The sequence below is a fragment of the Ochotona princeps genome, chromosome 8 (assembly GCF_030435755.1).
Source record: "Ochotona princeps isolate mOchPri1 chromosome 8, mOchPri1.hap1, whole genome shotgun sequence".
In the NCBI taxonomy this organism is placed as follows: domain Eukaryota; kingdom Metazoa; phylum Chordata; class Mammalia; order Lagomorpha; family Ochotonidae; genus Ochotona; species Ochotona princeps.
The window spans coordinates 77,097,799-77,109,984 of NC_080839.1; the positions used below are offsets into that span (position 1 = coordinate 77,097,799).

Consider the following 12,186-nt stretch of genomic DNA (forward strand, 5'->3'; position numbering starts at 1 on the left):
CTGGAACCTCTTCCAGGTCTCCCACGCGGGTGCAGGGTCCCAGTGCTCCGGGCCGTCCTCAACTGCTTTCCTAGGCCACAAGCAGAGAGCTGGATGGGAAGTGGAGCTGCCAGGATTAGAACCGGTGCCCATATAGGATCCCGGGGCATTCAAGGCGAGGACTTTAGCCGCTAGGCCACGCCTCCGGGCCCTTCTCCCTTCTTTCTAACAGACACCTATTTCACCCGCTCTTAGATCTGAGAAGTCAGGTAACCACCTGTGGGTTTTCGTGGCCGAGTCGTGCGCCTGCTTTACTCAAAATGCAGTGTTGTCATAGACACATGTCCTTAAGCACTGGGAAGAGGGCAGTAAAATTATCTATCCAGGTGATTAGAGCACCAACATCATAAATATTTCCATAAAAAAACAGTATAAAAATTAGTACCCTGTTTCATTTCTATAAAACATGAATAGAAAGGTTGTAAAAGCCCAGATTTTGTAAACTTTATTGCCAAAATGCTTGTCTGGATGCTGGTGATTTAGATTATCAAATCTTCTTCCGTTTCCTTAAAAAAAAAAAATTCTGAAACTACAAAAGATGTTGAACAGGGTCTCGAGCAGAAAAGCACTTTCTCAGAACCAGCCCCCAGCCTGCTGTCCGAGGCCACCTTCTGCAGACGGCACCCTACGGCTGGCCGAGCCTAGGCAGAGGCGGGCATGACGGCGAGGGGGCCCCGGGGGCCGCCTGCTGTGGTGATCCTGTTCAGCTTGCCGACCTCCGCATGCCAGCCTGGGGCCTTCTTGGTGCTCATGTGGCGCCGGGCATGCTTGGTCAGGTGGTCACTGCGCATGAAACGCCGGTCACAGACTGGACACACAAACTTCTTCTCTCCCGTGTGAGTTCTGCGGTGCCGAGACAGCTCATCAGAGCGCGCGAACTTCTTATTACAACCGTCCCAGCTGCAGGTGAACGGCTTCTCCCCTGCGAGGTGAGAAAACACGAGTGGGCGCTCAGTAGCTGCTGCACCAGCTAATTAATGGTGCCTAAATATTCTGTCTCCAGACAACCAGTCACTCAGAAACCAAGAAATCTTCCACTGTGTGGTACTTCCAGCTACACCTAGGATGCAGTGTGCCAGGAGCAGAGATAAAACCAATCTTACATTTCCAAAAAGACTACAGGGCCCAGCGTCTTAGTTCAATTGGCTAAACCTCCAATTGAGGCTGCTCTACTTCCCATCTAGCTAGCTCCCTGCTTGTGGTCTGGGAAAGCAATCGAGGATGGTCCAAAGTCCTGGGAGCTTGTATTTGCATGGGAGAAGAAGCTCCTGGATCCTGGCTTTAGTTCAGCTCAGCTCTGGCCATTGCAATCACTTGGGGAGTGAATCAGCAGATGGAAGATCTTTCTGTCTCTCCTCTTTGTAACTCTTTCATTCTAATAAAAACAATAAATCTTGGGCCTGGCAAGGTAGCCTAGTGGCTAAAAGTCGTAGCCTTGTGCACATTGGGATCCCAGACGAGTCTGTTGAAACTGTCGTGAAAAATCTTTTTTTTTTTTAGCTGAGCTGGTCTGAAGCCAGGAGTCTCTTCTGGGTCTCCCACACAGGTGCTGAGTCCCAAGGCTTTGGGCCATCATCTAATGCTTTCTTAGGTCAGAAGCAGGCAGCTGGATGGGAAGTGGAGCTGCCAGGACACAGCGCCCATACAGGATGCTGGCATTTGCAGGTGGAGGATCAGCCCACTGAGTGACTGACCATGCCAGCCCCACTGTTTTTGTTTTCTGTTTTCTGACTAATGGGCCCAGGCCTAAGCACTTGGCCAGCCTGCACTGGGCCTGGGCCTTGATGCAGAGCTGCTGGCACCTCCTGGACCTCTACTGCAGAGCCCACTTACTTACAAGTGGGGGGCTGCTGACCAAGCACACTAACCCAGGCCCCTTATACAGCCCAATTTGCAGAACACCTGAGCAAGCCCGCCTTCACCTCGTGGCCAGCTGCCCTGGCCTGCAGCACTGTTTAGATGTTAACATATGGAATGACAAAGCGCCGCTCAGCTCCTTAGTGACACTTGCCCCAGCTCCAGTGCGCATGGTGAGTGGCCACCCTCTGACCAGAAAACAGTCCATGGTCTAAGAAAACCCGACTGGCCAGAGCCAACTGGACAGTAAAGAAACCACTAGGTCATTAAGAACTTCTGTAATGTCTCCTTCTACAGTAAGCACTTTACTCTCAAAGAGAGGAGGGGCCACACCATGGGATAGTATAGATTAAGCCTCCGCCAGTGGCGTAGGCATCTCATATGGTCTCCAGTTCAAGTTCCAGAAGCTCCACTTCCAATCTCACTCCCTGCTAAAGTGCCTGGAAAAGCAGTGGAAGACGGCCCAAGTCCTTGGGACCCTGCACCCACGTGATGGTCTAAGAAGCAGTTCCCAGTCCCTGCCTTTGGACCAGCTCGGCTCCAGCCACTGTGACCATTCAGGAAGTGGATTAGTAGATGAAAAATCTCTCTCTCCTTTCAAGTTAAAAGCAGCAATAAATTTCTAAAAGATTTTTTTTTTTTTAATTGGAAAGTCACATGTACAGAGAGGCGAGAGAGAGAAAGATCTTCCATCCGCTGATTCACTCCCTAAGTGGCCGCAACAGCTGAAGCTGAGCCAATCTGAAGCCAATCTGAAGCCGGGTCTCCCACTCTGGTGCAGGGTCCCAAGGTCTTGGACCGTCCTCAATTGCTTTCCCAGGCCACAAGCAGGGAGCTGGATGGGAAGCAGGACTGCTGGGACACGAACCAGCATCCGTATGGGATCCCAGGCATGCAAGGCAAGGACTTTAGGCAGCCCACTGAGCTGGGCCCAATTTAATCTTTTAAGGGAACTATTTGGCTCAATTATTATAGACTTCAAACTCTTCTGGGCAGATGGTGTCTCCTGGAACTCGAGCTGTGGCACCCAGGATCAAAGACAACGGCCAAGAACAAATAAAGAGGACAGAAGCTCAAGAATGTCTTTCACACAGCCAACCAAAAAAAAAAAACCTCTAAGGCTAAAAACAAAGAAAAACCAGTTAGTACTACATAGTGAACGAGGTCAAAGTTAACAGTGAGTAAAGCTTTTATAAATATTCAAAAGGCGCTTGCACTCTTTTCCAAGGCCCTTTCTCCGGAACTTCTATTCCTCGACAGTCGTGAGAACGAACCTGCGCGTGCAGCTGAAGCTACAAGACTAAGGGCTCATTCAGCTGTCATGCAGTAGTCATGGAACGGAATTCCTCCCAAAAGATCAATAAAGCAAGTATTTTATACAAAAAACAAAACAACAAACCAGCTTTTCTGCAGTCTGGACAGAATTTTCCTGACAGCAAGCCATGCAAACAAGAAACTATCATCAAATGCTAACACATTCTCTAAAACGCAAAGCAGCATGGGATATCTGCTACAGAATGAAAGGGGGCCCTGTGAGTCCCCCAGAATGCTTCAGAGAGGGGACTGCCGGCACCACACCAGGCAAGGGACAGGATGGAGCGGGGCCACTGAGGGCTGACTGGAGGCGTGCCTCCTTGGGCCAGGCCACTATCCCACAGTGCACCTGAACGGGGGCTTGAGGCTGGTCAGGCAGGGCTTCAGGAGGGTCTCCCACACCTGCTGCACCCACTGGGGCACATGGGAGCCGGAGCTGGGCATGGGCTCAGGACTGACGGGGATAAGACGTTCTAGCTGGCATCACAACAGCCAGGCTGGGGCCTGACCTGACAGGGTTTCTGGAGGGACCTCCCCACCATGCCTTGCACACAGCACAGCACGTGAAAGCTGGGGTTGGGAGTGGGCCTGGCCAGGAGTGCTCCCTGAATCTCATGTGCCTCAGCCCACGGACGGGCGGCCTGGCCGGGCCCACCTGCATTGCTGACTCCTTCACAAGGGTGAAGAGCAAAGCCAGGCACACATGGAAGACAAGCCAGCTTGCTTCTGAATCCAACAGAGACCTCAAGCACCTCTTCAAAGGGTGGAGAGACAAGCAAGTCAAACAACTCTTCAGGCCAAGTTCCACAGCGAGCACCCAGGTCTGGGGACACCCTGAGGTAGCCGTAGACAGCCAACTGGCCCTAGAACTCGTACCCACAGAACAATGACGAGCCTGTGTGAGGATAGATGGTGTTTGCCACCTCCTGTCAACAAAGGCAGCAACAGCTTACAGCAACCAAGAATGGATCTGGCTAGCAAGAAGGAGCCATCGGGTGAGGGAGAGGACTTGGACAGCTGGGCAGCGAGCGAGATGCAGTCAGGCCTTCCCCATGTCCCACTCACGGAACACCCCTGGACAGTCTTCCCAGGCCGGGTTCCTGGAGATGGCACCATGGGACCACTCCCATTCCCTGACAGCAAGGGGCAGCAGGCCCTCTCCCACCCTACCACCGACACTGGAAGGAAAGCGGAAATAATTTCTCACCTACCTCCCCCAGCCTCATCCCTACTCACATGGGCCTGTGAGCCTCTAACCTTTGGAAGAAAGTTTAAAATCAATAAAAACAAAAAGCTACCAAAGAATCACATTCAACCAGTCACCTCTGCCTCCACCCTGCTCACAGCCACGGCGCTGCCAGAAACCCGCTGGTGGGCTGGGGCCAAGCATGTGAGCTCCCCGTAGCCCACTCCCCAGCGCCTACCTGTGTGGGTGCGGAGATGAGCCTTGAGATGGGAACTTTTGAAGTACGTCTTCCGGCAGCCTGGGAAATTGCAAACGTAGTTTCTCCTTCGGGAGAAGTCTACCTGAGGGGCACAGTTCTGGCTGGAGGTGATGAAGACTGGAGCAGGCGCCAGAGGCAGCAGCTTGGTGCTCCCGACAGCCACGACGCTGGCCGAGCAGGAGGCGGGCTGGGGCAGCGCGCCAGGCGGCAGCACCAGCATCACCGCGCCCTGGGGCACAGGTGGGCCCACGAGCACGGGCTGGGGCAGGGCGGCTGCCTGGGGAAGGATGGGCTTGACAGTGCCCGCTGCCAACTGTGCAGAAGGCTTCAAGAAAGTGGGCACCACGCCACTGGGTCCAGGCACAGGGATCATTTGGCAAAGGACGGGGGGACTGGGGACGGGCACGGTGATCAGGGGGGCAGCTCTCCTCAGTAAGTCCTTCTCCCGGTTCTTTGGTGAGCAGATCTGTACTGTGGTGGGCTGTGCCACCTGCTGGCTCTGGCCACTGGGCAGGGAGCCGCCAGCCCTGTGCAGGCTTGGCCCACAGGACCCCGAGGTGGCACTGAGTATACTGTCGCTGTCCGTGAGGTGTGGCTGTGGCAGAGCCCCAGAGGGCTCTGGGCACTGCGCTCCTCCATCCCTCATGGGGAGAAGTGGCTGCTCTGACGTCTGGGCAGTGACCAGGTGGGCAGGCACAGGGACCTCCCCAGTGTGGCGGATCACGCTGGTCACCATGGCGCGGCATGGGGTGCCAGGGACTGCCTCTGGAGAGTCTGGCCTGGAACCTGGCACGCCCATCTCTGCACTCCCGCTCAGGCCTCTGGCCGCCACAGCGGCAGGCAGGGGGCTGGCCCCGGTGGTCCGTGCTTTGCAGTCAGTCACGTGGGGAGGGAAGGGGGTCCCCGTGGATGACTCCATCAGATCCGGGCTCTGAGGAGGAGTGATGCACTTCAAAAACAAAGCAAAGGGCACCCGTGTGGGAAGACTGGATTACACTGTAGAGCGGCTTGCTCTGGGCCGGGCACTCTCAGCACCCAGGGCTCTCGGGGCTCCAGACCCCTGCCCTACTGACCGCCCTGCCATGCTTGTGCTTATTGCCTGCCCATGCACTGGCTGTCGCAGTTACCGGAAGGAGTGATTCAAGCGATAGGATTACAAGTGGAAAGCAAAGTGACCCTACCAAAGGTCGGTCATGGCCATCATGCGTTGTGGACAAACGAAAACCCCAAGAGCCCCAGCTCATCCATGTGCAGCCCTTGGCCCTGCCGACACACACCCGTCTGTGCTGTTCCCACACCCAGGCTGCCACCACAGCAGTGCTGTCCCCCACCCAGTCCCTCCCAGCCCCTCAGCGTGATGTCCTACAGTCTCCTGCCAGCCCAGGATGGCCACAGCCCAGTGCTCCTTTCTGTTAGCAACCTGCCGCTCTCAGCCGCTCCAAGCTACCGCTCCCTGAGCAGTTTCATGGCTGCAACAAGTTACAGGACAAAAACAAAAACATCACCACTCCCTGCGCCGATCATGCCAGGGCCGCTGCCACAGACAGCCAAGGCTGGCTGAAGGTAAGGCCCCACCAGCTCACTCCCCCTTGGTGGGGAACGAGTCACTCGAGGACCTGCGTCCTCACCCGGAAGCCCCCGGAACTCACACCTGCCCTTGGCCTGGTGTTCACAGCCAGTGGGGGAAGGCGAGGGAGCTCACGGGGCTAGCAAGCAGTCCCAGCCACAGCCCCCACCCACACAGGGGCAGATCTGCCCCTCCCCCAGCATTTCAACTCCCTTCCCACTTACCAGAGTCGAAAAGGAAGGGAAGTCCTTGGGCAGCTCTGGCGGGGCAGCATCCCCAGGGTCTGAGACTGGCGTGAGGGGCCTTGTCCTGGAGAGGCCCCCGAGCCGGGACCTCTGACCCCAGGAGCTCATGCACACCAGAGCCTCGACAGCTTCAATGTCCGTCTGGTCCCAGATGCCGCATGAGGAGCCCTCGCTGTCATGCCGCTTCCGTTCCAGGATGGACTCACAGATATCCACGATGTCTACCTGAGATGACACGGCCGGGGCGTGTCACACCACGGAGGGCAGGCGGAGACCCATGCCACGCCCCCCCAGCACGCCGCCCCCAGCACACTGGAGACATTCATTTGTTGCTTCTGGTCCCAAGGCTAGGAGAAAGGGCCCCGGGGGAGGGGAAGCAAGGAGGGAAGGGCCTGGAATGGACCACCCTGTTCCCAAAGGCAAGCTTTCAGATGGACAGACACAACACCTCTACGACAACCTTTGCCTATGGGAAGTTCACCGAACCCGTCATGCTGCCCACCTGGGTCCAGGGCGATCCCACAAGCAAGGAGAGGTCTCGGTGCACAGCAGCACTGGAACCCACCTGCCTTCATACTGCCTGCGAAACTCAACACCCGCTGCCACCATGCTGCCCCCAGGCTGCCATTACTGAGGCCCTTGGTGCCCCTTCGCACCTCTCCTGCTTTCTCTAGGCCTCGATTCCCATCAGTGTCCTCCCCTACGCCCGGCGTCCCGCGTGCCGCATTCCCGCCAGCGGCCTCGGCCCCGCCCGCAACCCCGCCCCGAGCCGCGTTTCCCGCCAGCGGGCTCAGCCACGCCCCTTCAGCCTTGGTTCCGCCCCGCAGCGACCTTAGCCCCGCCCTCCACCTCGGCTCCGCCCCGTACAGCAGCTTTAGCCCCGCCCCTCCGGCCTCTGTCCCGCCCCACCCAGCCCACGAGCCGCGTTCCCGCCACTGGCCTCAGCCCCGCCCCTCCGCCTCGGCCCCGCCCTGGCCCGCCTCCCAGGGTCTCACTGACGTCATGGCTGGAAGCAGCCCGGCGCCGGGCGGGGCGGCCACGGGGCGCGAGACAAAGCGCACGTCAGGCGGCGAGGGGCACACGCCCCCTGCCCGCCTCGGCGCGGCTGCGGAAGCCGCCCCGGGACGCCGCCGCCACGGCTCGGGTCCCGCGGTCCCCTCGTAGCGCCTCCCGTGCCTGCCCCGCCACTCACCGGGCGCGCCTGGCCCGCATCCGCGGAGCCCGGCGTGTGCATGGTCCCGGCCGGTCGCAGGCCGCAGCGGCGGGCGCGGGGCGCGGGCCGGGGGCACGTGGGCGGCGGTGGCGGCCACCGCTTCGGAGCGCCTGCGGCCGGCCTGCCCCGGCGCGGCCCTCGCGGCGCGGGAGGGGCGGGGCGCCGCGGAGGGAGCGGCCCGGGGGGCGGGGCCGGGGACGCCGGAACCAAAATACGCCGCGCCCTGAGCGGGGCGGGGCCGCCGCCACCGCCCAATCGGCGCCCGGCTCGCGCGCCGCCAGCCAATGAGCGCCGCGGGGCGCCGCGTGATCGGAGCCTGGTCGCGGCGTGATCGAGCCGGGCGGGAGGCGGCACGTGTTTGGGTCGGGACGACGGGGCGGGGCCTGCGGCCCTGGAAAGTAGGGGAAAGGTCGCGGCGGCGCGAGCTCCCCGGGCTGGCGCGGCTGAGGAGGGGACCTGCCCCGGCCGCGTGGAGCGGCGAGGGGGAATCACCGCGGCTTTCCTTCGGCTTCAGTTCTTGGACGCGCGTCCCTGAGCGGGCGGGAAGCGGGTGGCAGTCGGCTGGCGTTCCTGCCTCCGCCGCGGTTTTCCTCAGGACTCCCCAGGCGTCCGTGGGCCGCTCGGGTGCAGCGGAAGTCCGTCTGTGCCACCACCCGCGGGCTGGTGTTGGGGTCTAGCCTGTGGGTGTCACTGACCTGCTTCTGCAGGTGCGCGGGCGCCCCGATGTGGGCGCGGCCGTGCCAGGTGCAGGCGGAGCTCGCTCCGTGGGGACCGCGCGCTCGGGGCCAGGAGCTGGCCTCGTCTACCTCGCTGCTGGGGAGCTGCTGCCTGTCCCTGGGGGCCGGGCGGGGGGCTTGGGAGACCCTTTTGCTGCAAAAAAACATGAGAATGTTCAAAGATCAGGTCTTTACGGGTGAGGCCGCGTCAGGGGTGCCCTGTGACCCAGGAGGGTCAAGTCTCGAGCCCGGACTTGCCGGGTTGCCCGCATTAGCGTCTAGGCTGGTGGTCTCCGTCCACTTCCCACGAAACCTGGAGTGGTGTCCATGCTGGGCCACCCCGTCCTGGCACGGCTTTCCCCAGTCGGCTCAGCAGCTCTGGTTTCATTCTTTTCTCCCAGGATTCACCTGCTGAAAGCAGTTGCAGAAGGCACATTGGAGGTGCTGGGAGGAGGAGGGGGCCTTTGACTGTGGGGGAGGGCGTGGGCAGGTAGTGGCTTTGTAACACCTGGAGAAGGGGCAGGCCGGCTGCCAGGCTCTGTCATCCCTTATGGTGCCAACCTCAACGCGCTGGGTCTCTGCATGCTTCAGGACCAGCAGCCCGACAGACCTCTGTTCTGTTGCATTTCATGTTAGGGCGTCAGGTGTCACGGGTCTCGCCTACAGTGTGTCCTCACCTGCCTTCCTGCCCCCAGGGTCCTGAGTCACTCCTCTGCCTGGCAGCTGGTCTGTGCCCTGTAGTCACAGGCTCACCCCTGTCCACTCTTGAGTCCTGGATGCTAAACTGTGAATCCCACCCCCATCCCCACACTCCACCAGACAGCAGAGAGCTGCATCCAAGGCCTATGGCCGGCTGGGCTCCTCCCTGGTAATGGGAGGCTGTGGCCCGCCCTGGAGCCCCAGCTCTCTGTTTCTGCTCCCTGGACAGTAGGTGCACCTGAGCCCTGGGCTGCCTTGGAGCTCTTCCTGCAGCGAGCCTGCCTGCCAGGGATATGGCCAGACAGGCTGTGGCGGGAAGAGTTAACAGGCCCAGAAGCCACTCAGAAGCCCAGTGGGTGCGTGGAGCCCACAGCCTTCCCCAGGGTCATGAATCCCTGGAGGCATGGTGCAACCCCTTCCTCCCCATCAGGGTCCCACTCTCTTTCAGTACCCAGGCTGGGGGGGCTCTCGGTGTCTCTCCCCCACCCAGGGCTGGTTCCAAGGATCAGAACTGCCAGGTTAACTGTTCTGTGCATCTATCTGCCTGTTCTTTTTCTCTTTTTCTTTTTGGTAAAAAATTTCTTTTTAAGATTTATTTATTTTTATTACAAAGTCAGATATACAGGGAGGAGGAGGAGACAGAGAGGAAGATCTTCCGTCCGATGATTCACTCCCCAAGTGAGCGCAACGGCCGGTGCGCGCCGATCCAAAGCCGAGAACCTGGAACCTCTTCCAGGTCTCCCACTCTGGTGCAGGGTCCCAAGGCTTTGGGCCGTCCTCTACTGCTTTCCCAGGCCACAAGCAGAGAGCTGGATGGGAAGTGGAGCAGCTGGGATTAGAACCGGTGCCCATATGGGATCCCGGGGCATTCAAGGCGAGGACTTTAGCCGCCTGGCCCACTTTTTGGTAAAAAAATTTTTAAAAGATTTGTTTTTATTCCAAAGGAAGAGTTAGAGAAGGAGAGAGAGACTGCTCTGCTGGTTCGCTCTGCAAGTGGCGGTAACAGCTGGAGCTGAGCTGACCCACATTGGGCTGTCTGCTGCTGCTTTCCCAGCCGCACTAACAGGGAAGAAGGTGCTGCTGGGATTTGGACCAGCACCCAAGTGGGATGCTGGCCCCACAGTTGGGGGCTTAACTTAGTACTTCCTGTTTATGTTCTTTTGATGGGCGTGTGTGTTTTGCAGCCCTCTCCCCTTCCCTTGGGCATGGGGGAGGAGTTTTGGTGCTTGGAGCCAGCCCCTGTGGGGAGCCTTTGGCAGCCTGCAGGCCTGAGGGCCAAGGTGTACATTTCTGTTGTATGCGATCACCCAGCCTGGGGGGTTGGTTTTTGGTTCCTGGAGCATGAAATGGACTGACGGGCAGCTGAGGTTTAGGGATTCTTGTTTGCTCTGTAACTGCCGGTCTGTCCTGTTGGTGAGCAGCTAGCCACCCTGGGCAGTGTCAACTCTCACTTGGGAAAACAACACAGTAGCCTCCCCTCACTCTGAAATCTCCTGCTCAGAGACCCCCAACTGTGAGAATCCAGGACTGTGTTTTGAGGCCCCTCCCAGGCCTGGCGTTCCCCCCAGGAATGATCCACTTGCCACAGTGCCATGCTGGGCAGACCCCTTTCTCCGCCTGACCCTCACGCTGGCCCCAGCCTCTGCAGCCCTCGGCTCCTTCAGTCTTGGTCCCAGGGCAGCTGGGGAGCCAGGAAGGGACAGAGTGGCTCCCAGCAACCGAGCTACCTGTTTGCTCTCCTCCCCATGTGGCATGTACACACACAGACACATCCTGTCACCTGTTCTGCTGCCATCCTCTATGGTTGGACTCACTGGACTGGGACCAGAACTTGCTGTGAGCAGATAAGCTGTGTGGCCTGTTGCTGGTGGGCTGAGTGACCTGCTAAATGAGCAGCTGAATGGCTGGAGAGTTGTCACCTCCTTGCTGCCTGGACATGAATGCCCATTCTCCCAATGGCCCGAGGGGCCTGTGATGGGACAGTAGAGGGGTTCAAGGAGCCCTGGCCCTGGTGCAGCTCACCCAGCGTGTCCTGCCTGCTGTCACCTGGGCAGTGGACTGCACCGGGTTGGGAATGGGGCGCTCAGCACTCATCCCAGGGAGAGGGAGGAAGCAGGTGTACTTTGCGCTGCCGGCAGCCTGAGTGCCTGCAGCCCAGCCCGACACAACTGCTGCCTCCAGCCACCTGCCTGGGGACTGCTAGACACTGCCTGCTTGCTGTGGGTTTCCAAGCCTGAGCACAGTCTCTGTGTGCACGGGGCCTGCAGGCCTCCCGCTCCTGAGTGGGGACTTGCCCATGGGACTGGGGGTGTGGGTGGGCCCCTGGATGGCTCTCTGGGCCTTGGAGGCCTGGGTGAGCACAGCCTGTGGGGTGAGGGAGCAGAGGCCCAGGAGCCCACAGCCATGAACACGACGAGGATACAGGACGCCTTCTGTTCTTGCTCTCCCCAGCGCCTGGCAGGAGAGACTGGCCCACAGCTAGCCAGCTGGCTGGACCATCCACTAGGACCACACTGGCCCAAGTGCAGTGGCAAACAGAGGGGACCCCAGGACTTCTGTCCCAGCAGCTGGCTGGAGGCTGGAAGGGACCAGCTCCCCCAGGGGACCTCCTCTTGGCTGGGTGTGAAGCAAAGGGGAGGCGGCTACCCAGGGGGTGGAGGAGACCTTTCTCTACCAACCCACCCCTTGCCCACTTCATGTTTTCCTGTGGACACCCTGCATCTCACTATGCGACCAGGAAGAAACCCTCCACACTTGCAGGCCCGTGGTGCTCCACGTGAGCGGGTGTATGTGTGTCCCACAGAGCTGGGCAGTGGCTCTCTCTGGGGAGCCAAGGATGTGAAGCCAGGGTTCGTGCTGCTGTCAGAGCCATGGATCTGGTCCAACCCCTGCATTTTGTAGCAAATGCAGCCAGCTGGCGCTGTGGCACAGCCAGCTAAGCCTCTGCCTGTGGTACCAGGATCCCATAATGGGCACTGGTTGAGTCCCAGCTGCTCCACTTCCCATTCAGCTCCCTGCTTGAGGCCTAGGAAAGCAGCAGAGGATGGCTCAAGTCCTTGGGTCCCTGTACCTATGTGAGACCCGAAAGAAG

The 12,186-nt window shown here is 59.4% G+C and overlaps 1 protein-coding gene across 1 annotated transcript; it reads right to left on the bottom strand.

Moving 5' to 3' along the window:
- Positions 1–680: 680 nt before the first annotated feature.
- On the bottom strand, positions 681–7,844 carry KLF11 (KLF transcription factor 11). The gene is made up of 4 exons (XM_058668285.1): positions 7,656–7,844; positions 6,447–6,688; positions 4,635–5,604; positions 681–961 (listed from the first exon to the last, which is right to left on the bottom strand). Exons 1-4 carry the CDS (start codon positions 7,699–7,701, stop codon positions 681–683), a joined length of 1,539 nt encoding a protein of 512 aa, XP_058524268.1. The 5' UTR covers positions 7,702–7,844.
- Between the last annotated feature and the right edge of the window lie 4,342 nt (positions 7,845–12,186).

Excerpts from the sequence above, each read along its gene's own strand:
- KLF11 (XM_058668285.1), bottom strand. The coding sequence starts at position 7,701 with ATGCACACGCCGGGCTCCGCGGATGCGGGCCAGGCGCGCCCGGTGA. Across the intron at positions 6,689-7,655 it reads GGGCCAGGCGCGCCCGGTGA|ACATCGTGGATATCTGTGAG; the intron begins GTGGCGGGGCAG and ends CATCTCAGGTAG. Across the intron at positions 962-4,634 it reads TCATCTCCGCACCCACACAG|GGGAGAAGCCGTTCACCTGC; the intron begins GTAGGCGCTGGG and ends CTCACCTCGCAG.